This window comes from Oncorhynchus gorbuscha, linkage group LG01 (assembly GCF_021184085.1).
Source record: "Oncorhynchus gorbuscha isolate QuinsamMale2020 ecotype Even-year linkage group LG01, OgorEven_v1.0, whole genome shotgun sequence".
Lineage (NCBI taxonomy): Eukaryota > Metazoa > Chordata > Actinopteri > Salmoniformes > Salmonidae > Oncorhynchus > Oncorhynchus gorbuscha.
In genome coordinates this window covers 118099317-118127244 of record NC_060173.1, presented here as the reverse complement: position 1 = coordinate 118127244, position 27928 = coordinate 118099317, and the positions used below count along the sequence as shown (strand labels likewise).

Sequence of the window (27928 nt, the reverse complement as noted above, 5' to 3'; positions counted from 1 at the left end):
CTGTCTAGTGACCCAGCCAGGTGTCTCTCTAGTGACCCAGCCAGGTGTCTGTCTAGTGACCCAGCCAGGTGTCTGTCTAGTGACCCAGCCAGGTGTCTGTCTAGTGACCCAGCCAGGTGTGTCTCTAGTGCCCCAGCCAGGTGTCTAGTGACCCAGCCAGGTGTCTCTCTAGTGACCCAGCCAGGTGTCTGTCTAGTGACCCAGCCAGGTGTCTCTCTAGTGACCCAGCCAGGTGTCTCTCTAGTGACCCAGCCAGTTGTCTGTCTAGTGACCCAGCCAGGTGTCTCTCTAGTGACCCAGCCAGGTGTGTCTCTAGTGACCCAGCCAGGTATGTCTCTAGTGACCCAGCCAGGTGTCTGTCTAGTGACCCAGCCAGGTGTGTCTCTAGTGACCCAGCCAGGTGTGTCTCTAGTGACCCAGCCAGGTGTCTGTCTAGTGACCCAGCCAGGTGTGTCTCTAGTGACCCAGCCAGGTGTCTGTCTAGTGACCCAGCCAGGTGTGTCTCTAGTGACCCAGCCAGGTGTGTCTCTAGTGACCCAGCCAGGTGTCTGTCTAGTGACCCAGCCAGGTGTGTCTCTAGTGACCCAGCCAGGTGTGTCTCTAGTGACCCAGCCAGGTGTGTCTCTAGTGACCCAGCCAGGTGTCTCTCTAGTGACCCAGCCAGGTGTGTCTCTAGTGACCCAGCCAGGTGTCTGTCTAGTGACCCAGCCAGGTGTGTCTCTCTAGTGACCCAGCCAGGTGTCTCTCTAGTGACCCAGCCAGGTGTCTCTCTAGTGCCCCAGCCAGGTGTCTGTCTAGTGACCCAGCCAGGTGTCTCTCTAGTGACCCAGCCAGGTGTCTGTCTAGTGACCCAGCCAGGTGTCTGTCTAGTGACCCAGCCAGGTGTGTCTCTAGTGTGTGTCTCTAGTGCCCCAGCCAGGTGTCTAGTGACCCAGCCAGGTGTCTCTCTAGTGACCCAGCCAGGTGTCTGTCTAGTGCCCCAGCCAGGTGTGTCTCTAGTGACCCAGCCAGGTGTGTCTCTAGTGACCCAGCCAGGTGTCTGTCTAGTGACCCAGCCAGGTGTGTCTCTAGTGACCCAGCCAGGTGTGTCTCTAGTGACCCAGCCAGGTGTGTCTCTAGTGACCCAGCCAGGTGTCTGTCTAGTGACCCAGCCAGGTGTCTGTCTAGTGACCCAGCCAGGTGTCTGTCTAGTGACCCAGCCAGGTGTGTCTCTAGTGACCCAGCCAGGTGTCTCTCTAGTGCCCCAGCCAAGTGTCTCTCTAGTGCCCCAGCCAGCTGTGTCTCTAGTGACCCAGCCAGGTGTGTCTCTAGTGACCCAGCCAGGTGTGTCTCTAGTGACCCAGCCAGGTGTGTCTCTAGTGACCCAGCCAGGTGTGTCTCTAGTGACCCAGCCAGGTGTGTCTCTAGTGATCCAGCCAGGTGTCTGTCTAGTGACCCAGCCAGGTGTGTCTCTAGTGACCCAGCCAGGTGTCTCTCTAGTGACCCAGCCATGTGTCTGTTTAGTGACCCAGCCAGGTGTCTGTCTAGTGACCCAGCCAGGTGTCTGTCTAGTGACCCAGCCAGGTGTGTCTCTAGTGACCCAGCCAGGTGTCTCTCTAGTGACCCAGCCAGGTGTCTCTCTAGTGACCCAGCCAGGTGTCTGTCTAGTGACCCAGCCAGGTGTGTCTCTCTAGTGACCCAGCCAGGTGTCTGTCTAGTGACCCAGCCAGGTGTCTCTCTAGTGCCCCAGCCAGGTGTCTGTCTAGTGACCCAGCCAGGTGTCTCTCTAGTGCCCCAGCCAGGTGTCTCTCTAGTGCCCCAGCCAGGTGTCTGTCTAGTGACCCAGCCAGGTGTCTGTCTAGTGACCCAGCCAGGTGTCTGTCTAGTGACCCAGCCAGGTGTCTGTCTAGTGACCCAGCCAGGTGTGTCTCTAGTGCCCCAGCCAGGTGTCTAGTGACCCAGCCAGGTGTCTCTCTAGTGACCCAGCCAGGTGTCTGTCTAGTGACCCAGCCAGGTGTCTCTCTAGTGACCCAGCCAGTTGTCTGTCTAGTGACCCAGCCAGGTGTCTCTCTAGTGACCCAGCCAGGTGTGTCTCTAGTGACCCAGCCAGGTGTGTCTCTAGTGACCCAGCCAGGTGTCTGTCTAGTGACCCAGCCAGGTGTGTCTCTAGCCAGGTGTGTCTCTGTGTCTCTAGTGACCCAGCCAGGTGTGTCTCTAGTGACCCAGCCAGGTGTCTGTCTAGTGACCCAGCCAGGTGTGTCTCTAGTGACCCAGCCAGGTGTGTCTCTAGTGACCCAGCCAGGTGTCTCTCTAGTGCCCCAGCCAGGTGTCTGTCTAGTGACCCAGCCAGGTGTCTCTCTAGTGACCCAGCCAGGTGTCTGTCTAGTGACCCAGCCAGGTGTCTGTCTAGTGACCCAGCCAGGTGTGTCTCTAGTGCCCCAGCCAGGTGTGTCTCTAGTGCCCCAGCCAGGTGTCTAGTGACCCAGCCAGGTGTCTCTCTAGTGACCCAGCCAGGTGTCTGTCTAGTGACCCAGCCAGGTGTGTCTCTAGTGACCCAGCCAGGTGTGTCTCTAGTGACCCAGCCAGGTGTCTGTCTAGTGACCCAGCCAGGTGTGTCTCTAGTGACCCAGCCAGGTGTGTCTCTAGTGACCCAGCCAGGTGTGTCTCTAGTGACCCAGCCAGGTGTCTGTCTAGTGACCCAGCCAGGTGTCTGTCTAGTGACCCAGCCAGGTGTCTGTCTAGTGACCCAGCCAGGTGTGTCTCTAGTGACCCAGCCAGGTGTCTGTCTAGTGACCCAGCCAGGTGTGTCTCTAGTGACCCAGCCAGGTGTGTCTCTAGTGACCCAGCCAGGTGTGTCTCTAGTGACCCAGCCAGGTGTGTCTCCCAGCCAGGTGTCTCTCTAGTGACCCAGCCAGGTGTCTGTCTAGTGACCCAGCCAGGTGTGTCTCTAGTGACCCAGCCAGGTGTCTGTCTAGTGACCCAGCCAGGTGTCTCTCTAGTGACCCAGCCAGGTGTCTCTCTAGTGACCCAGCCAGGTGTCTAGTGACCCAGCCAGGTGTCTAGTGACCCAGCCAGGTGTCTGTCTAGTGACCCAGCCAGGTGTGTCTCTAGTGACCCAGCCAGGTGTCTCTCTAGTGACCCAGCCAGGTGTCTGTTTAGTGACCCAGCCAGGTGTCTGTCTAGTGACCCAGCCAGGTGTCTCTCTAGTGACCCAGCCAGGTGTGTCTCTCTAGTGACCCAGCCAGGTGTCTGTCTAGTGACCCAGCCAGGTGTCTCTCTAGTGACCCAGCCAGGTGTCTGTCTAGTGACCCAGCCAGGTGTCTGTCTAGTGACCCAGCCAGGTGTGTCTCTAGTGACCCAGCCAGGTGTCTCTCTAGTGACCCAGCCAGGTGTCTCTCTAGTGACCCAGCCAGGTGTCTCTCTAGTGACCCAGCCAGGTGTCTGTCTAGTGACCCAGCCAGGTGTCTGTCTAGTGACCCAGCCAGGTGTGTCTCTAGTGACCCAGCCAGGTGTGTCTCTAGTGACCCAGCCAGGTGTCTGTCTAGTGACCCAGCCAGGTGTGTCTCTAGTGACCCAGCCAGGTGTGTCTCTAGTGACCCAGCCAGGTGTCTGTCTAGTGACCCAGCCAGGTGTCTGTCTAGTGACCCAGCCAGGTGTGTCTCTAGTGACCCAGCCAGGTGTGTCTCTAGTGACCCAGCCAGGTGTGTCTCTAGTGACCCAGCCAGGTGTCTCTAGTGACCCAGCCAGGTGTGTCTCTAGTGACCCAGCCAGGTGTCTGTCTAGTGACCCAGCCAGGTGTGTGTCTCTCTAGTGACCCAGCCAGGTGTCTGTCTAGTGACCCAGCCAGGTGTCTCTCTAGTGACCCAGCCAGGTGTCTGTCTAGTGACCCAGCCAGGTGTCTCTCTAGTGACCCAGCCAGGTGTCTGTCTAGTGACCCAGCCAGGTGTCTGTCTGTGACTAGGTGTCTCTCTAGACCCAGCCAGGTGTCTGTCTAGTGACCAAGCCAGGTGTCTCTCTAGTGACCCAGCCAGGTGTCTGTCTAGTGCCCCAGCCAGGTGTGTCTCTAGTGACCCAGCCAGGTGTGTCTCTAGTGACCCAGCCAGGTGTCTGTCTAGTGACCCAGCCAGGTGTGTCTCTAGTGACCCAGCCAGGTGTGTCTCTAGTGACCCAGCCAGGTGTGTCTCTAGTGACCCAGCCAGGTGTCTGTCTAGTGACCCAGCCAGGTGTGTCTAGTGACCCAGCCAGGTGTGTCTCTAGTGACCCAGCCAGGTGTCTGTCTAGTGACCCAGCCAGGTGTGTCTCTAGTGACCCAGCCAGGTGTCTGTCTAGTGACCCAGCCAGGTGTGTCTCTAGTGACCCAGCCAGGTGTGTCTCTAGTGACCCAGCCAGGTGTGTCTCTAGTGACCCAGCCAGTTGTCTGTCTAGTGACCCAGCCAGGTGTCTGTCTAGTGACCCAGCCAGGTGTCTGTCTAGTGACCCAGCCAGGTGTGTCTCTAGTGACCCAGCCAGGTGTCTGCCAGGTGTAGTGAGCCAGGTGTCTGTCTAGTGACCCAGCCAGGTGTCTGTCTAGTGACCCAGCCAGGTGTCTCTCTAGTGACCCAGCCAGGTGTGTCTCTAGTGACCCAGCCAGGTGTCTCTCTAGTGACCCAGCCAGGTGTGTCTCTAGTGACCCAGCCAGGTGTGTCTCTAGTGACCCAGCCAGGTGTCTCTAGTCTGTGTCTAGTGACCCAGCCAGGTGTCTCTCTAGCCCAGGTGTCTCTCTAGTGACCCAGCCAGGTGTCCAGGCCAGGTGTCTCTCTAGTGACCCAGCCAGGTGTGTCTCTAGTGACCCAGCCAGGTGTGTCTCTAGTGACCCAGCCAGGTGTCTGTCTAGTGACCCAGCCAGGTGTGTCTCTAGTGACCCAGCCAGGTGTCTCTCTAGTGACCCAGCCAGGTGTCTGTCTAGTGACCCAGCCAGGTGTCTGTCAGCCAGGTGTGTCTGTCTAGTGACCCAGCCAGGTGTCTCTCTAGTGACCCAGCCAGGTGTCTGTCTAGTGACCCAGCCAGGTGTCTCTCTAGTGACCCAGCCAGGTGTCTCTCTAGTGACCCAGCCAGGTGTCTGTCTAGTGACCCAGCCAGGTGTCTCTCTAGTGACCCAGCCAGGTGTGTCTCTCTGTGTCTCTAGTGACCCAGCCAGGTGTCTCTCTAGTGACCCAGCCAGGTGTGTGTCTAGTGACCCAGCCAGGTGTCTCTCTAGTGACCCAGCCAGGTGTCTGTCTAGTGACCCAGCCAGGTGTCTCTCTAGTGACCCAGCCAGGTGTCTGTCTAGTGACCCAGCCAGGTGTCTCTCTTGTGACCCAGCCAGGTGTGTCTCTAGTGACCCAGGCAGGTGTCTGTCTAGTGACCCAGCCAGGTGTGTCTCTAGTGACCCAGCCAGGTGTCTGTCTAGTGTCTAGTGACCCAGCCAGGTGTGTCTCTAGTGACCCAGCCAGGTGTCTGTCTAGTGACCCAGCCAGGTGTGTCTCTAGTGACCCAGCCAGGTGTCTCTCTAGTGCCCCAGCCAAGTGTCTCTCTAGTGCCCCAGCCAGCTGTCTCTCTAGAGCCCCAGCCAGGTGTCTGTCTAGTGACCCAGCCAGGTGTGTCTCTAGTGACCCAGCCAGGTGTGTCTCTAGTGACCCAGCCAGGTGTGTCTCTAGTGACCCAGCCAGGTGTGTCTCTAGTGACCCAGCCAGTTGTGTCTAGTGACTGTCTGTCTAGTGACCCAGCCAGGTGTCTGTCTAGTGACCCAGCCAGGTGTCTCTCTAGTGACCCAGCCAGCCAGTGTGTCTGTCTAGTGACCCAGCCAGGTGTGTCTCTAGTGACCCAGCCAGGTGTCTGTCTAGTGACCCAGCCAGGTGTGTCTCTAGTGACCCAGCCAGGTGTGTCTCTAGTGACCCAGCCAGGTGTTTCTCTAGTGACCCAGCCAGGTGTCTGTCTAGTGACCCAGCCAGGTGTGTCTCTAGTGACCCAGCCAGGTGTGTCTCTAGTGACCCAGCCAGGTGTGTCTCTAGTGACCCAGCCAGGTGTGTCTCTAGTGACCCAGCCAGGTGTGTCTCTAGTGACCCAGCCAGGTGTCTGTCTAGTGACCCAGCCAGGTGTCTCTCTAGTGACCCAGCCAGGTGTCTCAGTGACCCAGCCAGGTGTCTGTCTAGTGACCCAGCCAGGTGTCTCTCTAGTGACCCAGCCAGGTGTCTGTCTAGTGACCCAGCCAGGTGTCTCTCTAGTGACCCAGCCAGGTGTCTGTCTAGTGACCCAGCCAGGTGTCTGTCTAGTGACCCAGCCAGGTGTCTGTCTAGTGACCCAGCCAGGTGTCTGTCTAGTGACCCAGCCAGGTGTGTCTCTAGTGCCCCAGCCAGGTGTCTCTAGTGACCCAGCCAGGTGTCTCTCTAGTGACCCAGCCAGGTGTCTGTCTAGTGACCCAGCCAGGTGTCTGTCTAGTGACCCAGCCAGGTGTCTGTCTCTAGTGACCCAGCCAGGTGTCTCTCTAGTGACCCAGCCAGGTGTCTCTCTAGTGACCCAGCCAGGTGTCTCTAGTGACCCAGCCAGGTGTGTCTGTCTAGTGACCCAGCCAGGTGTCTGTCTAGTGACCCAGCCAGGTGTCTGACCCAGCCAGGTCTAGTGACCCAGCCAGGTGTGTGACCCAGCCAGGTCTAGTGACCCAGCCAGGTGTGTCTCTAGTGACCCAGCCAGGTGTCTGTCTAGTGACCCAGCCAGGTGTCTCTCTAGTGACCCAGCCAGGTGTGTCTCTAGTGACCCAGCCAGGTGTGTCTGTCTAGTGACCCAGCCAGGTGTCTGTCTAGTGACCCAGCCAGGTGTGTCTCTAGTGACCCAGCCAGGTGTGTCTGTCTGTCTAGTGACCCAGCCAGGTGTCTCTCTAGTGACCCAGCCAGGTGTGTCTCTAGTGACCCAGCCAGGTGTCTGTCTAGTGACCCAGCCAGGTGTCTCTCTAGTGACCCAGCCAGGTGTCTGTCTAGTGACCCAGCCAGGTGTCTCTCTAGTGACCCAGCCAGCCAGGACCCAGCCAGGTGTCTGTCTAGTGACCCAGCCAGGTGTCTCTCTAGTGACCCAGCCAGGTGTCTGTCTAGTGACCCAGCCAGGTGTCTGTCTAGTGACCCAGCCAGGTGTCTCTAGTGACCCAGCCAGGTGTGTCTCTAGTGCCCCAGCCAGGTGTCTAGTGACCCAGCCAGGTGTCTCTCTAGTGACCCAGCCAGGTGTCTGTCTAGTGCCCCAGCCAGGTGTGTCTCTAGTGACCCAGCCAGGTGTGTCTCTAGTGACCCAGCCAGGTGTCTGTCTAGTGACCCAGCCAGGTGTGTCTCTAGTGACCCAGCCAGGTGTGTCTCTAGTGACCCAGCCAGGTGTGTCTCTAGTGACCCAGCCAGGTGTCTGTCTAGTGACCCAGCCAGGTGTCTGTCTAGTGACCCAGCCAGGTGTCTGTCTAGTGACCCAGCCAGGTGTGTCTCTAGTGACCCAGCCAGGTGTCTCTCTAGTGCCCCAGCCAAGTGTCTCTCTAGTGCCCCAGCCAGCTGTGTCTCTAGTGACCCAGCCAGGTGTGTCTCTAGTGACCCAGCCAGGTGTGTCTCTAGTGACCCAGCCAGGTGTGTCTCTAGTGACCCAGCCAGGTGTGTCTCTAGTGACCCAGCCAGGTGTGTCTCTAGTGATCCAGCCAGGTGTCTGTCTAGTGACCCAGCCAGGTGTGTCTCTAGTGACCCAGCCAGGTGTCTCTCTAGTGACCCAGCCATGTGTCTGTTTAGTGACCCAGCCAGGTGTCTGTCTAGTGACCCAGCCAGGTGTCTGTCTAGTGACCCAGCCAGGTGTGTCTCTAGTGACCCAGCCAGGTGTCTCTCTAGTGACCCAGCCAGGTGTGTCTCTAGTGACCCAGCCAGGTGTCTGTCTAGTGACCCAGCCAGGTGTGTCTCTCTAGTGACCCAGCCAGGTGTCTGTCTAGTGACCCAGCCAGGTGTCTCTCTAGTGCCCCAGCCAGGTGTCTGTCTAGTGACCCAGCCAGGTGTCTCTCTAGTGCCCCAGCCAGGTGTCTCTCTAGTGCCCCAGCCAGGTGTCTGTCTAGTGAGCCAGGTGTCTGTCTAGTGACCCAGCCAGGTGTCTGTCTAGTGACCCAGCCAGGTGTCTGTCTAGTGACCCAGCCAGGTGTGTGACCCAGCCAGCCCCAGCCAGTGTCTGTCTAGTGACCCAGCCAGGTGTCTCTCTAGTGACCCAGCCAGGTGTCTGTCTAGTGACCCAGCCAGGTGTCTCTCTAGTGACCCAGCCAGTTGTCTGTCTAGTGACCCAGCCAGGTGTCTCTCTAGTGACCCAGCCAGGTGTGTCTCTAGTGACCCAGCCAGGTGTGTCTCTAGTGACCCAGCCAGGTGTCTGTCTAGTGACCCAGCCAGGTGTGTCTCTAGTGACCCAGCCAGGTGTGTCTCTAGTGACCCAGCCAGGTGTCTGTCTAGTGACCCAGCCAGGTGTGTCTCTAGTGACCCAGCCAGGTGTGTCTCTAGTGACCCAGCCAGGTGTCTCTAGTGACCCAGCCAGGTGTCTCTCTAGTGCCCCAGCCAGGTGTCTGTCTAGTGACCCAGCCAGGTGTCTCTCTAGTGACCCAGCCAGGTGTCTGTCTAGTGACCCAGCCAGGTGTCTGTCTAGTGACCCAGCCAGGTGTGTCTCTAGTGCCCCAGCCAGGTGTGTCTCTAGTGCCCCAGCCAGGTGTCTAGTGACCCAGCCAGGTGTCTCTCTAGTGACCCAGCCAGGTGTCTGTCTAGTGCCCCAGCCAGGTGTGTCTCTAGTGACCCAGCCAGGTGTGTCTCTAGTGACCCAGCCAGGTGTCTGTCTAGTGACCCAGCCAGGTGTGTCTCTAGTGACCCAGCCAGGTGTGTCTCTAGTGACCCAGCCAGGTGTGTCTCTAGTGACCCAGCCAGGTGTCTGTCTAGTGACCCAGCCAGGTGTCTGTCTAGTGACCCAGCCAGGTGTCTGTCTAGTGACCCAGCCAGGTGTGTCTCTAGTGACCCAGCCAGGTGTCTGTCTAGTGACCCAGCCAGGTGTGTCTCTAGTGACCCAGCCAGGTGTGTCTCTAGTGACCCAGCCAGGTGTGTCTCTAGTGACCCAGCCAGGTGTGTCTCTAGTGACCCAGCCAGGTGTCTGTCTAGTGACCCAGCCAGGTGTGTCTCTAGTGACCCAGCCAGGTGTCTGTCTAGTGACCCAGCCAGGTGTGTCTCTAGTGACCCAGCCAGGTGTCTGTCTAGTGACCCAGCCAGGTGTCTCTCTAGTGACCCAGCCAGGTGTCTGTCTAGTGACCCAGCCAGGTGTGTCTCTAGTGACCCAGCCAGGTGTCTCTCTAGTGACCCAGCCATGTGTCTGTTTAGTGACCCAGCCAGGTGTCTGTCTAGTGACCCAGCCAGGTGTCTGTCTAGTGACCCAGCCAGGTGTCTCTCTAGTGACCCAGCCAGGTGTCTGTCTAGTGACCCAGCCAGGTGTCTCTCTAGTGACCCAGCCAGGTGTCTCTCTAGTGACCCAGCCAGGTGTCTGTCTAGTGACCCAGCCAGGTGTGTCTCTAGTGACCCAGCCAGGTGTCTGTCTAGTGACCCAGCCAGGTGTCTCTCTAGTGACCCAGCCAGGTGTCTCTCTAGTGACCCAGCCAGGTGTCTGTCTAGTGACCCAGCCAGGTGTCTGTCTAGTGACCCAGCCAGGTGTGTCTCTAGTGACCCAGCCAGGTGTGTCTCTAGTGACCCAGCCAGGTGTCTGTCTAGTGACCCAGCCAGGTGTGTCTCTAGTGACCCAGCCAGGTGTGTCTCTAGTGACCCAGCCAGGTGTCTGTCTAGTGACCCAGCCAGGTGTGTCTCTAGTGACCCAGCCAGGTGTGTCTCTAGTGACCCAGCCAGGTGTGTCTCTAGTGACCCAGCCAGGTGTCTCTCTAGTGACCCAGCCAGGTGTGTCTCTAGTGACCCAGCCAGGTGTCTGTCTAGTGACCCAGCCAGGTGTGTCTCTCTAGTGACCCAGCCAGGTGTCTGTCTAGTGACCAAGCCAGGTGTCTCTCTAGTGCCCCAGCCAGGTGTCTGTCTAGTGACCCAGCCAGGTGTCTCTCTAGTGACCCAGCCAGGTGTCTGTCTAGTGACCCAGCCAGGTGTCTGTCTAGTGACCCAGCCAGGTGTCTGTCTAGTGACCAAGCCAGGTGTCTCTCTAGTGACCCAGCCAGGTGTCTGTCTAGTGCCCCAGCCAGGTGTGTCTCTAGTGACCCAGCCAGGTGTGTCTCTAGTGACCCAGCCAGGTGTCTGTCTAGTGACCCAGCCAGGTGTGTCTCTAGTGACCCAGCCAGGTGTCTGTCTAGTGACCCAGCCAGGTGTGTCTCTAGTGACCCAGCCAGGTGTGTCTCTAGTGACCCAGCCAGGTGTGTCTCTAGTGACCCAGCCAGTTGTCTGTCTAGTGACCCAGCCAGGTGTCTGTCTAGTGACCCAGCCAGGTGTCTGTCTAGTGACCCAGCCAGGTGTGTCTCTAGTGACCCAGCCAGGTGTCTGTCTAGTGACCCAGCCAGGTGTCTGTCTAGTGACCCAGCCAGGTGTGTCTCTAGTGACCCAGCCAGGTGTGTCTCTAGTGACCCCAGGTGTGTCTCAGTGACCCAGCCAGGTGTCTCTAGTGACCCAGCCAGGTGTCTGTCTAGTGACCCAGCCAGGTGTGTCTCTAGCCAGGTGACCCAGCCAGGTGTGTCTCTAGTGACCCAGCCAGGTGTCTGTCTAGTGACCCAGCCAGGTGTGTCTCTAGTGACCCAGCCAGGTGTCTGTCTAGTGACCCAGCCAGGTGTGTCTCTAGTGACCCAGCCAGGTGTGTCTCTAGTGACCCAGCCAGGTGTGTCTCTAGTGACCCAGCCAGGTGTCTGTCTAGTGACCCAGCCAGGTGTGTCTCTAGTGACCCAGCCAGGTGTCTCTCTAGTGACCCAGCCAGGTGTGTCTCTTGACCCAGCCATGTGTCTGTGACCCAGCCAGGTGTCTGTCTAGTGACCCAGCCAGGTGTCTGTCTAGTGACCCAGCCAGGTGTCTCTCTAGTGACCCAGCCAGGTGTCTGTCTAGTGACCCAGCCAGGTGTCTCTCTAGTGACCCAGCCAGGTGTCTCTCTAGTGACCCAGCCAGGTGTCTGTCTAGTGACCCAGCCAGGTGTGTCTCTAGTGACCCAGCCAGGTGTCTCTCTAGTGACCCAGCCAGGTGTCTCTCTAGTGACCCAGCCAGGTGTGTGTCTAGTGACCCAGCCAGGTGTCTCTCTAGTGACCCAGCCAGGTGTCTGTCTAGTGACCCAGCCAGGTGTCTCTCTAGTGACCCAGCCAGGTGTCTGTCTAGTGACCCAGCCAGGTGTCTGTCTAGTGACCCAGCCAGGTGTCTGTGACCCAGCCAGGTGTCTCTCTAGTGACCCAGCCAGGTGTCTGTCTAGTGACCCAGCCAGGTGTGTCTCTAGTGACCCAGCCAGGTGTCTGTCTAGTGACCCAGCCAGGTGTCTGTCTAGTGACCCAGCCAGGTGTGTCTCTAGTGACCCAGCCAGGTGTGTCTCTAGTGACCCAGCCAGGTGTTTCTCTAGTGACCCAGCCAGGTGTCTGTCTAGTGACCCAGCCAGGTGTGTCTCTAGTGACCCAGCCAGGTGTGTCTCTAGTGACCCAGCCAGGTGTCTGTGACTAGTGACCCAGCCAGGTGTGTGTCTAGTGACCCAGCCAGGTGTGTCTCTAGTGACCCAGCCAGGTGTGTCTCTAGTGACCCAGCCAGGTGTGTCTCTAGTGACCCAGCCAGGTGTGTCTCTAGTGACCCAGCCAGGTGTGTCTCTAGTGACCCAGCCAGTTGTCTGTCTAGTGACCCAGCCAGGTGTCTGTCTAGTGACCCAGCCAGGTGTCTGTCTAGTGACCCAGCCAGGTGTGTCTCTAGTGACCCAGCCAGGTGTCTGTCTAGTGACCCAGCCAGGTGTCTGTCTAGTGATCCAGCCAGGTGTGTCTCTAGTGACCCAGCCAGGTGTGTCTCTAGTGACCCAGCCAGGTGTTTCTCTAGTGACCCAGCCAGGTGTCTGTCTAGTGACCCAGCCAGGTGTGTCTCTAGTGACCCAGCCTCGTGTGTCTCTAGTGACCCAGCCAGGTGTCTGTCTAGTGACCCAGCCAGGTGTGTCTTTAGTGACCCAGCCAGGTGTCTGTCTAGTGACCCAGCCAGGTGTGTCTCTAGTGACCCAGCCAGGTGTGTCTCTAGTGACCCAGCCAGGTGTGTCTCTAGTGACCCAGCCAGGTGTGTCTCTAGTGACCCAGCCAGGTGTCTGTCTAGTGACCCAGCCAGGTGTGTCTCTAGTGACCCAGCCAGGTGTCTCTCTAGTGACCCAGCCATGTGTCTGTTTAGTGACCCAGCCAGGTGTCTGTCTAGTGACCCAGCCAGGTGTCTGTCTAGTGACCCAGCCAGGTGTCTCTCTAGTGACCCAGCCAGGTGTCTGTCTAGTGACCCAGACAGGTGTGTCTCTAGTGACCCAGCCAGGTGTCTCTCTAGTGACCCAGCCAGGTGTCTCTCTAGTGACCCAGCCAGGTGTGTGTCTAGTGACCCAGCCAGGTGTCTCTCTAGTGACCCAGCCAGGTGTCTGTCTAGTGACCCAGCCAGGTGTCTCTCTAGTGACCCAGCCAGGTGTCTGTCTAGTGACCCAGCCAGGTGTCTCTCTTGTGACCCAGCCAGGTGTGTCTCTAGTGACCCAGGCAGGTGTCTGTCTAGTGACCCAGCCAGGTGTGTCTCTAGTGACCCAGCCAGGTGTATGTCTAGTGACCCAGCCAGGTGTGTCTCTAGTGACCCAGCCAGGTGTCTGTCTAGTGACCCAGCCAGGTGTGTCTCTAGTGACCCAGCCAGGTGTCTCTCTAGTGCCCCAGCCAAGTGTCTCTCTAGTGCCCCAGCCAGCTGTCTCTCTAGAGCCCCAGCCAGGTGTCTGTCTAGTGATCCAGCCAGGTGTTAGTTGGCATAGTAGTGAGGTTTTAATGGGTACAGGGTTAGTTGGTAGTGAGATTTTAATGGGTGCAGGTTTAGTTGGTAGTGAGGTTTTAATGGGTGTTGGGTTAGTTGGTATAGTAGTGAGGTTTTAATGGGTGCAGGGTTAGTTGGTAGTGAGGTTTTAATGGGTGCAGGGTTAGTTGGTAGTGAGGTTTTAATGGGTGTAGCGTTAGTTGGTATAGTCGTGAGGTTTTAATGGGTGCAGGGTTAGTTGGTAGTGAGGTTTTAATGGGTGCAGGGTTAGTTGGTAGTGAGGTTTTAATGGGTGCAGGGTTAGTTGGTAGTGAGGTTTTAATGGGTGCGGGGTTTGTTGGTAGTGAGGTTTTAATGGGTGCAGGGTTAGTTGGTAGTGAGGTTTTAATGGGTGCGGGGTTAGTTGGTAGTGAGGTTTTAATGGGTGCAGGGTTACTGGAAGGGCCACTTTTCTTCGTTTTCACCTCCCCTTTGTGTCACAGTGTTATGAATTGACACTCCAGAACAGTAGGATACAGGCCACACAGTAGGTGGCAGCATATACCTCTACCGAATGTTTGCGGACCGTCATAATACCATAGAAAAAGAAAAGAGGAAGAGACTCACAAACACGCTTTTCCATGTATGAAGCTGATATTCAATGGGCTAATGGCAGTACTGCCAAAGTCAGGGTTCAATTACAGTTTTTTTACATATCTATTTTCGCTATCTCTATTGTCTCTGTCTCCCCTGTGTCTTTATCTCTATTGTCTCTGTCTCCCCTGTGTCTTTATCTCTATTGTCTCTGTCTCCCCTGTGTCTTTATCTCTATTGTCTCTGTCTCCCCTGTGTCTTTATCTCTATTGTCTCTGTCTCCAGTGTGTCTTTATCTCTACTGTCTCCCCTGTGTCTTTATCTCTACTGTCTCCCCTGTGTCTTTATCTCTACTGTCTCCCCTGTGTCTTTATCTCTACTGTCTCCACTGTGTCTTTATCTCTACTGTCTCCCCTGTGTCTTTATCTCTACTGTCTCCCCTGTGTCTTTATCTCCAGTGTCTCCGTCTCCCCTGTGTCTTTATCTCTACTGTCTCCCCGGTGTCTTTATCTCTACTGTCTCCCCTGTGTCTTTATCTCTACTGTCTCCCCTGTGTCTTTATCTCTACTGTCTCTGTCTCCCCGGTGTCTTTATCTCCAGTGTCTCCGTCTCCCCTGTGTCTTTATCTCTACTGTCTCTGTCTCCCCTGTGTCTTTATCTCCAGTGCCTCCGTCTCCCCTGTCTTTATTTCTACTGTCTCTGTCTCCCCTGTGTCTTTATCTCTACTGTCTCCCCGGTGTCTTTATCTCCAGTCTCTCCGTCTCCCCTGTGTCTTTATCTCTACTGTCTCCCCTGTGTCTTTATCTCCATCTCCCCGGTGTCTTTATCTCCAGTCTCTCTGTCTCCCCGGTGTCTTTATCTCTACTGTCTCCCCTGTGTCTTTATCTCTACTGTCTCCCCTGTGTCTTTATCTCTACTGTCTCCCCGGTGTCTTTATCTCTACTGTCTCTGTCTCCCCGGTGTCTTTATCTCCAGTGTCTCTGTCTCCCCTGTGTCTTTATCTCTACTGTCTCCCCTGTGTCTTTATCTCTACTGTCTCCCCGGTGTCTTTATCTCCAGTCTCTCCGTTTCCCCTGTGTCTTTATCTCTACTGTCTCCCCTGTGTCTTTATCTCTACTGTCTCCCCTGTGTCTTTATCTCCAGTGTCTCTGTCTCCCCTGTGTCTTTATCTCTACTGTCTCCCCTGTGTCTTTATCTCTACTGTCTCCCCGGTGTCTTTATCTCTACTGTCTCTGTCTCCCCGGTGTCTTTATCTCCAGTGTCTCTGTCTCCCCTGTGTCTTTATCTCTACTGTCTCCCCTGTGTCTTTATCTCTACTGTCTCCCCGGTGTCTTTATCTCCAGTCTCTCTGTCTCCCCGGTGTCTTTATCTCCAGTGTCTCTGTCTCCCCTGTGTCTTTATCTCACTAGATTACACCACCCCCTTCTGTGTGCTCTATTGTATCTGCTTCTCTCTCTCTGTCTCTGTGTGTCCTTTGCCGCTTCCTGTCCCTGTCTCTGTCCCTGCTCCTGTTCCGGTCCCTGTCCCTGCCCGTCCCTGTCTCTGCCTGTCTCTATCCCTGCCTCTCCATGTCTCTCTTCCTGCCCTTGTCTCTTCTTCTGCCTATCGCTTTCTCTGACCTTATCCCTGCCTGTCTTTGTCTCTTCTTCTGACTGTCCCTGTCTCTTCTTCTGACTGTCTCTGTTTAGGTGTCTGTCCCTGTCTCTTCTTCTGCCTGTCTCTGTCCCCGGTCCCTGTCTCTGTCTCTTCTTCTGACTGTCTCTGTCTCCCGTCTCTTTTTCTGCCCGTCTCTGTTTAGGTGTCTGTCCCTGTCTCTCCTTCTGCCTGTCTCTCTTCTTCTGCCTGTCTGTCTCTCCTTCTGCCTGTCTCTCCTTCTGCCTGTCTGTCTCTCCTTCTGCCTGTCTCTCCTTCTGCCTGTCTGTCTCTCCTTCTGCCTGTCTGTCTCTCTTCTTCTGCCTGTCTGTCTCTCCTTCTGCCTGTCTGTCTCTCCTTCTGCCTGTCTCTCCTTCTGCCTGTCTGTGTCTCTATCTCTGTTCAGGTCTCTGTTCCGTTCCCTGTCCCGGCCTCTTCTTCTGGTTAACTATGTGCCTGTCTCTGTCCAGGTCCTTGTCTCTGTCTCTGCTGTATGTCTTTATCTCAATCTCTCCCCCTGCCCCCCCCCCACCCAGGTCTGACAGAGATGCTGTCCAGTGTGGCAGAGGAGGTGAGGCTGGCTATCCACAGTGACATCAGTGGGTCTGAAGTCCTCTACAGCCTTCTCAGCGCCCCCTGGCTACAGTCTCTACTCAAGGTCTCAAATCTTTATTTTTTTTATACAGTCTCTGCTAAAAGACTGTCATATTTATTCGTATTTGTTTTTTATACAGGGTCTGAAATCTGACCATTAATCCAACCCCTTTATGAGCCAAACCATACATCACCCAGATTTTGGCCATACATCTTGATATTACCTGTATATAATACTACCATAATGACAGCTATAAGTGTTAGTTAGCTTCTTTTAATCCATACCTTTTTAATCCATACCTTTTAATCAATACTTTTTAATCAATAGCTTTTAATCCAAACCTTTTAATCCATACCCTTTAATCAATACCTTTTAATCAATACTTTTTAATCAATACCTTTTAATCCATACCTTTTAATCCATACCTTTTAATCCATACCCTTTAGTCCATACCTTTTAATCCATACCCTTTAATCCATACCCTTTAATCCATACCCTTTAATCCATACCTTTTTAATCCATACCCTTTAATCCATACCTTTTTAATCCATACCCTTTAATCCATACCCTTTAATCCATACCTTTTTAATCCATACCTTTTAATCCATACCTTTTAATCCATACCTTTTAATCCATACCTTTTTAATCCATACATTTTAATCCATACCTTTTTAATCCATACATACAGACATGCATGATAGTGACATGGTACATGAATTATATGTATCTAATGCTTGTTATCTTAGTCGCTACGCTAGCCCTCTGTAATGTTACCTTGTTATCTTAGTCGCTACGCTAGCCCTCTGCAATGTTACCTTGTTATCTTAGTCGCTACGCTAGCCCTCTGTAATGTTACCTTGTTATCTTGGTCGCTACGCTAGCCCTCTGTAATGTTACCTTGTTATCTTAGTCGCTACGCTAGCCCTCTGTAATGTTGGTGTTTTCTACAGTAGTCACTATGCTAGCCCTCTGTAATGTTATCTTGGTGTTTTCTACAGTAGTCACTACGCTAGCCCTCTGTAATGTTATCTTGGTGTTTTCTACAGTAGTCACTACGCTAGCCCTCTGTAATGTTATCTTGGTGTTTTCTACAGTAGTCGCTACGCTAGACCTCTGTAATGTTATCTTGGTGTTTTCTACAGTAGTCGCTACGCTAGCCCTCTGTAATGTTATCTTGGTGTTTTATAGTCACTATGCTAGACCTCTGTAATGTTACCTTGTTATCTTGGTGTTTTCTACAGTAGTCGCTACGCTAGCCCTCTGTAATGTTATCTTGGTGTTTTCTACAGTAGTCGCTACGCTAGCCCTCTGTAATGTTATCTTGGTGTTTTCTACAGTAGTCGCTACGCTAGCCCTCTGTAATGTTATCTTGGTGTTTTATACAGTAGTCACTGTTAGCCCTCTTTAATTTTATATTGGTGTTTTCTACAGTAGTCGCTACGCTAGCCCTCTGTAATGTTATCTTGGTGTTTTCTACAGTAGTCGCTATGCTAGCTCCCAGTAATGTTGGTGTTTTCTACAGTAGTCACTATGCTAGCCCTCTGTAATGTTATCTTGGTATTTTCTACAGTAGTCACTATGCTAGCCCTCTAATGTTGGTGTTTTCTACAGTAGTCACTATGCTAGCCCTCTAACATTGGTGTTTTCTACAGTAGTCGCTATGCTAGCCCTCTGTAATGTTATCTTGGTGTTTTCTACAGTAGTCGCTACGCTAGCCCTCTGTAATGTTGGTGCTTTCTACAGTAGTCACTATGCTAGCCCTCTGTAATGCTGGTCTGTAATGTAGGCTGTTTCTACAGTAGTCGCTACGCTAGCCCTCTTTAATGTTATCTTGGTGTTTTCTACAGTAGTCACTATGTTAGCCCTCTGTAATGTTGGTGTTTTCTACAGTAGTCGCTATGTTTGCCCTCTGTAATGTTACCTTGTTATCTTGGTGTTTTCTACAGTAGTCGCTACGCTAGCCCTCTGTAATGTTATCTTGGTGTTTTCTACAGTAGTCACTATGCTAGCCCTCTGTAATGTTATCTTGGTGTTTTATACAGTAGTCACTGTTAGCCCTCTTTAATTTTATATTGGTGTTTTCTACAGTAGTCGCTACGCTAGCCCTCTGTAATGTTATCTTGGTGTTTTCTACAGTAGTCGCTACGCTAGCCCTCTGTAATGTTATCTTGGTGTTTTCTACAGTAGTCGCTATGCTAGCTCCCTGTAATGTTGGTGTTTTCTACAGTAGTCACTATGCTAGCCCTCTGTAATGTTATCTTGGTATTTTCTACAGTAGTCACTATGCTAGCCCTCTAATGTTGGTGTTTTCTACAGTAGTCACTATGCTAGCCCTCTAACATTGGTGTTTTCTACAGTAGTCGCTATGCTAGCCCTCTGTAATGTTATCTTGGTGTTTTCTACAGTAGTCGCTACGCTAGCCCTCTGTAATGTTGGTGCTTTCTACAGTAGTCACTATGCTAGCCCTCTGTAATGCTGGTCTGTAATGTAGGCTGTTTCTACAGTAGTCGCTACGCTAGCCCTCTTTAATGTTATCTTGGTGTTTTCTACAGTAGTCACTATGTTAGCCCTCTGTAATGTTGGTGTTTTCTACAGTAGTCGCTATGTTTGCCCTCTGTAATGTTACCTTGTTATCTTGGTGTTTTCTACAGTAGTCGCTACGCTAGCCCTCTGTAATGTTATCTTGGTGTTTTCTACAGTAGTCACTATGCTAGCCCTCTGTAATGTTATCTTGGTGTTTTATACAGTAGTCACTGTTAGCCCTCTTTAATTTTATATTGGTGTTTTCTACAGTAGTCGCTACGCTAGCCCTCTGTAATGTTATCTTGGTGTTTTCTACAGTAGTCGCTACGCTAGCCCTCTGTAATGTTATCTTGGTGTTTTCTACAGTAGTCGCTATGCTAGCTCCCTGTAATGTTGGTGTTTTCTACAGTAGTCACTATGCTAGCCCTCTAATGTTGGTGTTTTCTACAGTAGTCACTATGCTAGCCCTCTAACATTGGTGTTTTCTACAGTAGTCGCTATGCTAGCCCTCTGTAATGTTATCTTGGTGTTTTCTACAGTAGTCGCTACGCTATCCCTCTGTAATGTTGATGCTTTCTACAGTAGTCACTATGCTAGCCCTCTGTAATGCTGGTCTGTAATGTAGGCTGTTTCTACAGTAGTCGCTACGCTAGCCCTCTTTAATGTTATCTTGGTGTTTTCTACAGTAGTCACTATGTTAGCCCTCTGTAATGTTGGTGTTTTCTACAGTAGTCGCTATGTTTGCCCTCTGTAATGTTACCTTGTTATCTTGGTGTTTTCTACAGTAGTCACTATGTTAGCCCTCTGTAATGTTGGTGTTTTCTACAGTAGTCGCTATGTTTGCCCTCTGTAATGTTACCTTGTTATCTTGGTGTTTTCTACAGTAGTCGCTATGCTAGACCTCTGTAATGTTATCTTGGTGTTTTCTACAGTAGTCGCTACGCTAGCCCTCTGTAATGTTATCTTGGTGTTTTCTACAGTAGTCGCTACGCTAGCCCTCTGTAATATTATCTTGGTGTTTTCTACAGTAGTCGCTACGCTAGCCCTCTGTAATGTTATCTTGGTGTTTTCTACAGTAGTCGCTACGCTAGACCTCTGTAATGTTATCTTGGTGTTTTCTACAGTAGTCGCTATGCTAGCCCTCTGTAATGTTATCTTGGTGTTTTATAGTCACTACGCCCTCTTTAATGTCATACCCAGTGCCTGTCTGTCTGTTTTGTCTCTGTGTAATCTGTGTAATGAACATGTCTGTTCTCTCTACAGATCTACGAGTGTCTGCAAAAGTTCAGAAGGCTTCCACCCAGTCCCTACCTGTCCTATGCTTCTGGTCTCTCTCACGAGGTCAGTCCACCCAGTCCCTACCTGTCCTATGCTTCTTGTCTCTCTCACGAGGTCAGTCCACCCAGTCACTACCTGCCCTATACTTCTGGTCTCTCTCACGAGGTCAGTACCTCGGCAGGTAGCCTAGTGGTTAGAGCGTTGGACTAGTAACTGGAAGTTTGCTAGATCAAATCCCGAGCTGACAAGGTAAGAATCTGTCGTTCTGCCCCTGAACAAGGCTGTTAACCCACTGTTCCCAGGCCGTCATTGAAAATAAGAATTTGCCCTCTGACTTGCCTTGTTAAATAAAGGTAAAAAATAAAAAGTGCACTAGACTCTTAGGGAGTGTCTGAATTGGCACCCTTTTCCTTATATTTTTACCAGGGCATAAAGGGTCTAAAGTAGTGCACTATATAGGGAGTAGGGTAGCATTTAGGACGTACCCTCACTCTCCGACAGAGAACTAGATGACTTGGGCTAACTGTGCAGCCCACAACATCATGAATGACAGCTAATGGTATTGATCTTGTGTTTGTTTGTATGCCTGTTTAACAGATCCTGTCCAACATTAGAGCAGTACCAGCTCCGTCCCCAGAGGCCAGACAGCTCTATAGTCTATTGAAGTCCCCCCATCTACAGGTAAGCTGTGGGAGCGTTCATTCACCTTATTCAGACCGTTGGGCTTTTACTGTCAGAACAGATAAGACTACTTGTGGCCTTCTCCCACGAGCGCGCTAACCCGAACATTAGCGTGCTAACCCGAACACTAGCGTGCTAACCCGAACACTAGCGTGCTAACCCGAACGTTAGCGTGCTAACCCGAACACTAGCGTGCTAACCCGAACGTTAGCGTGCTAACCCGAACACTAGCGTACTAACCCGAACACTAGCGTGCTAACCCGAACGTTAGCGTGCTAACCCGAACACTAGCGTGCTAACCCGAACGTTAGCGTGCTAACCCGAACACTAGCGTGCTAACCCGAACGTTAGCGTGCTAACCCGAACGTTAGCGTGCTAACCCGAACACTAGCGTGCTAACCCGAACGTTAGCGTGCTAACCCGAACACTAGCGTGCTAACCCGAACGTTAGCGTGCTAACCCGAACACTAGCGTGCTAACCCGAACGTTAGCGTGCTAACCCGAACACTAGCGTGCTAACCCGAACGTTAGCGTGCTAACCCGAACGTTAGCGTGCTAACCCGAACGTTAGCGTGCTAACCCGAACACTAGCGTGCTAACCCGAACGTTAGCGTGCTAACCCGAACACTAGCGTGCTAACCCGAACGTTAGCGTGCTGTCTTGATTATTTTCCTTTCAATAAACTATTCTAGATGGGTGAAGTACTACTTGGCTCGGCTCAGTTTAGCTTGGCTTAGTACTGTGAAAGAGGCTATAGGACCTCCCTCTGTTGATCTGTGTTCCTCTTGCTGACTGACTGACTGGCTGACTAACTGACTCACTGACTGACTGACTCACTGACTCGCTGACTTACTGGCTAACTGACTCACTGACTGACTGACTGTCTGGTTGGCTGACTTGCTGACTGACTGGTTGGCTGACTGACTGGTTGGCTGACTGACTAACTGGCTGGTTGGCTGACTGGCTAGCTGACTGGCTGGTTGGCTGACTTGCTGACTGACTGACTGACTGGTTGGCTGACTGACTGGTTGGCTAACTGACTAACTGGCTGGTTGGCTGACTTGCTGACTGACTGACTGGTTGGCTGACTGACTGGCTAACTGGTTGGCTGACTTGCTGACTGACTGGTTGGCTGACTGACTGACTGACTGGCTAGCTGGTTGGCTGACTTGATGACTGACTGGCTAACTGACTAACTGACTGACTGACTAGTCGGCCTACTTGCTGGCTGACTGGCTAACTGACTAACTGGCTAACTGGCTGGCTGACTGACTGGCTAACTGACTGACTGGCTAACTGACTGACTGACTGACTAGTTGGCATACTTGCTGGCTGGGCTGACTGGCTAACTGACTGACTGGCTGGTTGGTTGACTTGCTGACTGACGACTGGCTGGTTGGCTGACTTGCTGACTGACTGACTGGTTGACTAACTGGCTGGTTGGCTGACTTGACTGACTGACTGGTTGGCTGACTGACTGACTGGCTAGCTGGTTGGCTGACTTGATGACTGACTGGCTAACTGACTAACTGACTGACTAGCTGGTTGACTGACTGACTGGCTAACTGACTCACTGACTGACTGACTGACTGACTGACTAATCGACCTACTTGCTGGATGACTGACTGGTTGGCTGACTTGCTGACTGACTGGCTAACTGACTGACTGACTGACTAGTTGGCGTACTTGCTGGCTGACTGGCTAACTGACTGACTGGTTGGCTGACTTGCTGACTGACTGGCTAACTGACTGACTGGCTAACTGACTGACTGACTAGTTGGCGTACTTGCTGGCTGACTGGCTAACTGACTGGCTAACTGACTGGCTAACTGACTGACTGACTGACTGGTTGGCTGACTTGCTGACTAACTGACTGACTGGCTAACTGACTGACTGACTAGTTGGCATACTTGCTGGCTGACTGACTGGTTGGCTGACTGACTGGCTAACTGACTGACTGATTGACTAGTTGGCGTACTTGTTGGCTGACTGGCTAACTGACTGACTGGTTGGCTGACTTGCTGACTGACTGGCTAACTGACTGACTGGCTAACTGACTGACTGACTAGTTGGCGTACTTGCTGGCTGACTGGCTAACTGACTGACTGACTGGTTGGCTGACTTGCTGACTGACTGACTGACTGGCTAACTGACTGACTGACTGACTGACTAGTTGGCATACTTGCTGGCTGACTGACTGGTTGGCTGACTGACTGGCTAACTGACTGACTGACTGACTGACTAGTTGGCGTACTTGCTGGCTGACTGACTGATTGGTTGGCTGACTTACTGACTGACTGGCTAACTGACTGACTGGCTAACTGACTGACTGACTAGTTGGCGTACTTGCTGGCTGACTGGCTAACTGACTGACTGACTGGTTGGCTGACTTGCTGACTGACTGACTGACTGGCTAACTGACTGACTGACTGACTAGTTGGCATACTTGCTGGCTGACTGACTGGTTGGCTGACTGACTGGCTAACTGACTGACTGACTGACTGACTAGTTGGCGTACTTGCTGGCTGACTGACTGATTGGTTGGCTGACTTACTGACTGACTGGCTAACTGACTGACTGGCTAACTGACTGACTGACTAGTTGGCGTACTTGCTGGCTGACTGACTGACTGGTTGGCTGACTTGCTGACTGACTGACTGGTTGACTGACTGGCTAACTGACTGACTGACTGGTTGGCTGACTTGCTGACTGACTGACTGGCTAACTGACTGACTGGTTGGCTGACTTGCTGACTGACTGGCTAACTGACTGACTGGCTAACTGACTGACTGACTGGTTGGCTGACTTGCTGACTGACTGACTGGCTAACTGACTGACTGGTTGGCTGACTTGCTGACTGACTGGCTAACTGACTGACTGGCTAACTGACTGACTGGCTAACTGACTGACTGACTGGTTGGCTGACTTGCTGACTGACTGACTGGCTAACTGACTGACTGACTGACTGACTAGTTGGCATACTTGCTGGCTGACTGACTGGTTGGCTGACTGACTGGCTAACTGACTGACTGACTGACTAGTTGGCGTACTTGCTGGCTGACTGACTGACTGGTTGGCTGACTTGCTGACTGACTGGCTAACTGACTGACTGGCTAACTGACTGACTGACTAGTTGGCATACTTGCTGACTGACTGGCTAACTGACTGACTGACTGACTGACTAGTTGGCGTACTTGCTGACTGCCCGTGTTCTTCCTCTCCCAGGCCCTCCTCTCAGCCCATGACATGGTGGCCCAGACGGACTATGAGCCAGTTCTCCCTCCGCTCCCTGAGGACCTGCCGGAAGACGAGGAGGCCATGAGGATCGTCTGTCTGGTCAAGAACAAACAGCCTCTGGTACATATATCTACTAGAACTCTACACCTCACAATGCTGTTACACATTACACTACTGTTTTTTATTTAATTTTATTTATATCACCTTTATTTAACCAGGTAGGCTAGTTGAGAACACCTTTATTTAACCAGGTAGGCCAGTTGAGAACACCTTTATTTATCCAGGTAGGCCAGTTGAGAACACCTTTATTTAACCAGGTAGGCCAGTTGAGAACACCTTTATTTAACCAGGTAGGCCAGTTGAGAACACCTTTATTTAACCAGGTAAGCAAGTTGAGAACACCTTTATTTAACCAGGTAGGCAAGTTGAGAACACCTTTATTTAACCAGGTAGGCCAGTTGAGGACACCTTTATTTAACCAGGTAGGCCAGTTGAGAACAAGTTCTCATTTACAACTGTGACCTGGCCAAGATAAAAACAAAGCAGTGCGACAGAAACAACAACACAGAGTTACACATGGAGTAAACAAACGTATAGTCAATAATACAGTAGAAAAATGTATATACAGTGTGTGTAAATGAGGTACGATAAGGGAGATAAGGCAATAAACTCTGTCACTGATGACGGCTCAAAGTAGCTAAAGTTATCATGTATCATGAACATGCAAAACAGTCATCTCTATATATACAGTCTGTTAGTCACTCTGAGGACATTACAGAAGCTATAATCTGTAATGTCCTGTTGTGGCTGCTTCTCTCTCGTAGCTCCCCTAAAGACTTCGGTCTCATCCCTGGGGCTGTTAACTTGTTGACTGGGGTGCTAGTCCTAACGTAACCCCAGACTCTGTCTCTACTTATAAGAACGGTGGACGAGGTAGTGCCAGCGGAGGGTTTATCCGTAGTCGTTGGGACAGCCTGCGGCGCATCACCCTCGAGAGACTGGTCCACGGGAGGAGAGCGTGGTCAGGGGAGCATTTAGCCGCGTCAGGGGGGCACAGAGACAGTTATACCTCTGCTGACCTGCTGGCCCCCCTGCTCCCTGGTCAGTCCCGGCCCCTCCCTCGCTTCGAGTCCATCGGGTCGCGACTCCTTCCTCGCTATGACTCCATAGGCAGCTGCAAGCTGTGTCGCCAGACAGGAGACCTCTGGGAGAGAGGCTTGAACCACTCTGCTCCCTCTGTCTACAGCCCTGTGCACACAGATGGTAGGAGGACAGAGGGGACACAGGAAGCAACTACAATACGTGTTAGTGTATTGTAATGCTTCTTCTTCTTTCCTTTCCAGGAAGTATTTTTAAAGACGTGTGATTCGTCCTCACTGTTTCTGTTACTTCTTTCTGTTGGGTTGGATCTTCTTCTTAATGATCATGAATGTTTCTGCTTTCTTCCTCTTCCATCTTCTCCGCTGACCTCTAACCTCTACGACTGTCTTCCTCGTCCCCCTGTGGAGATAAAACCAAACAGAACGGAGACAACAGGAATTACGACCTAAGAAAGGGGGACTATGCCTACCCTCCCTCTCACTGGAAAGGCCCTGTCCCAACCATCAGCCTGACCGTCACTAAGTCCCCTGTCTATCACTCCGCTTTGGGGGACCACCCCAGTAAGATCCTAACTCCTGGTAGTAGTAGCGGTGGCCCCCGGGCTCGGACGGCTCCCTCTAGCCCCATGCCCAGGCGTCGGAGTTGGCTAGGCTCCCAGAACGGAGGTAGCGGGGACCACTCTCTGGATATGACTGAGCAGCCCAGCTTGGACGAGCTGAAGAGTACGGTCCAGGCCGTAGCCAGCAGCATGGAGAACAGCAGCATTGATGTCCGTGACCTGGGCCAGAAGATGGTGTCTGCCACTCAGCTGATGTCAGAGAGTGTGGATGAGAATGCTCTAGCTCTCAACTTGTTAGTGGAGGTGGTCGATAAACTGCAGGGACTCGTTATTGAGTCCAAGTCTCACGACACACCTCCGCCGCCTCCTCCTCAACCCATATTCTTCCGTTCACCTCCCTCTTCTCTTCCTCCTCCTCCTCAACCCATACTCTTCCGTTCACCTCCCTCTTCTCTTCCTCCTCCTCAACCCATACTCTTCCGTTCACCTCCCTCTTCTCTTCCTCCTCCTCGACCCATACTCTTCCGTTCACCTCCCTCTTCTATTCCTCCTCCTCCTCAACCCATACTATTCCGTTCACCTCCCTCTCCTCCACCACCTCCTCCTCCTCAACCCATACTATTCCGTTCACCTCCCTCTTCTCTTCCTCCTCCTCAACCCATACTCTTCCGTTCACCTCCCTCTTCTCTTCCTCCTCCTCAATCCATACTCTTCCGTTCACCTCCCTCTTCTCTTCCTCCTCCTCAACCCATACTCTTCCGTTCACCTCCCTCTTCTCTTCCTCCTCCTCAACCCATACTCTTCTGTTCACCTCCCTCTTCTATTCCTCCTCCTCCTCAACCCATACTCTTCCGTTCACCTCCCTCTCCTCCACCACCTCCTCCTCCTCGACCCATACTCTTCCCTTCACCTCCCTCTCCTCCACCACCTCCTCCTCCTCAACCCATACTCTTCCGTTCACCTCCCTCTCCTCCACCACCTCCTCCTCCTCAACCCATACTCTTCCCTTCACCTCCCTCTCCTTCTCCTCTTCCACCACCTCCTCTTCGTCCTCAAATCAAACTCTTCCCATCTCCTCCCCCTAGCCACTTTTTCACCTCCTCCTCCTCCTCTTCTTCCTCCTCCTCATCCTCCATCGTAGCCTATATGGATAGTCACCTCTCACCTCCAAGTTCCAGGAAGTCTTCCTCGGGTCAGAAGGCCAGCGGTAAGAGGAGGGTGACCATCAGTGGTCCTCTCCAGGGACCTGGTAACGCCCATCTCTCCAACGGGTTCTCTGGTTCAGGTTCAGGAGTAGAGGAGGACCAGAACACCACAGGATGCTTTTCCAGTAAGAAGAAGAAGAAGAAGAAGTAACGCTCTGGATCCTGGTCTCCTCTCCTCCTTCATCTGCTCTGCTGTCTTCAACAACGAACATAACCGTGAAAGGTAAATAGACTGAACTCGGTCTCCTGTATTTGGACGGTTGACCTCCTGTGATCTCAGTCAAAGGTACAGCGGTACATGCAATCATTGCAGTGTGTAACCTTACTCACTATCTCTCCTTTAATCTTGTCTCAACCTTGTTACTGGTTTTCCTCTGTCTCACATTCTGGCATCTCTTCATTCTCAAAAATGTGATTCAACTTTCACCACCATCATCACCATCACCATCATCATCACCACCACCATCATCACCACCATCATCACCATCACCATCATCATCACCACCACCATGATCACCATCATCATCATCACCACCACCATCATCACCATCATCATCATCATCACCACCACCATCATCACCACCATCATCATCATCATCATCATCACCACCACCATCATCATCACCATCATCATCATCATCATCACCACCACCACCATCATCATCACCACCAATACCACCAACACCAATACCACCACCACCACCACCACCATCATCATCATCATCATCACCACCATCACCACCACCACCTCCATCATCATCATCACCACCACCACCATCATCATCATCACCATCATCATCATCATCATCATCACCACCACCACCTCCATCATCATCATCACCACCACCACCACCATCATCATCATCATCATCATCATCATCATCATCACCACCACCACCTCCATCATCATCATCACCACCACCTCCATCATCATCATCACCATCATCATCACCACCACCACCTCCATCATCATCATCACCACCACCTCCATCACCACCACCTCCATCATCATCATCACCACCACCACCTCCATCATCACCATCACCATCATCACCACCACCACCTCCATCATCACCATCACCATCATCATCACCATCATCATCACCATCATCATCACCTTCATCACCATCATCACCTCCGTCAGCTTGACAGTTTTGTTGATCGTCATCGTCGTCCATCGTCATCGTCGTCCATCTTCATCGTCGTCCATCGTCATCGTCGTCCATCGTCATCGTGTCCATCGTCGTCCATCGTCATCGTCGTCCATCGTCATCGTCGTCCATCGTCATTGTGTCCATCGTCATCGTGTCCATCATCATCGTGTCCACCGTCATCGTGTCCACCGTCATCGTGTCCATCGTCATCGTGTCCATCGTCATCGTGTCCATCGTCGTCCACCGTCATCGTGTCCATCGTCATCGTGTCCATCGTCGACCACCGTCATCGTGTCCACCATCATCGTGTCCACCGTCATCGTGTACATCGTCATCGTGTCCATCGTCATCGTGTCCATCGTCATCGTGTCCATCGTCGTGTCCATCGTCATCGTCGTCCATCGTCATCGTGTCCAGAAACATGTCTCGTCTCCATTCACACAGAA

General features: G+C 52.6%; 1 protein-coding gene across 5 annotated transcripts in view; it reads left to right on the top strand.

Moving 5' to 3' along the window:
• Nucleotides 1-27928, top strand: part of mpp4a (MAGUK p55 scaffold protein 4a) — an 89433-nt gene that overhangs the window by 8244 nt on the left and 53261 nt on the right. For 4 of the 5 annotated variants that reach the window (XM_046346560.1, XM_046346482.1, XM_046346292.1 and 1 more), the window contains exons 2-5: nucleotides 15686-15807; nucleotides 19531-19608; nucleotides 20143-20226; nucleotides 23452-23583. In XM_046346560.1, the coding sequence (XP_046202516.1) occupies nucleotides 15697-15807; nucleotides 19531-19608; nucleotides 20143-20226; nucleotides 23452-23583 (405 nt within the window). In that variant the 5' untranslated portion in view covers nucleotides 15686-15696. The remainder of the gene's footprint in view (nucleotides 1-15685; nucleotides 15808-19530; nucleotides 19609-20142; nucleotides 20227-23451; nucleotides 23584-27928) is intronic. The other variant, XM_046346651.1, reaches the window with a different exon arrangement.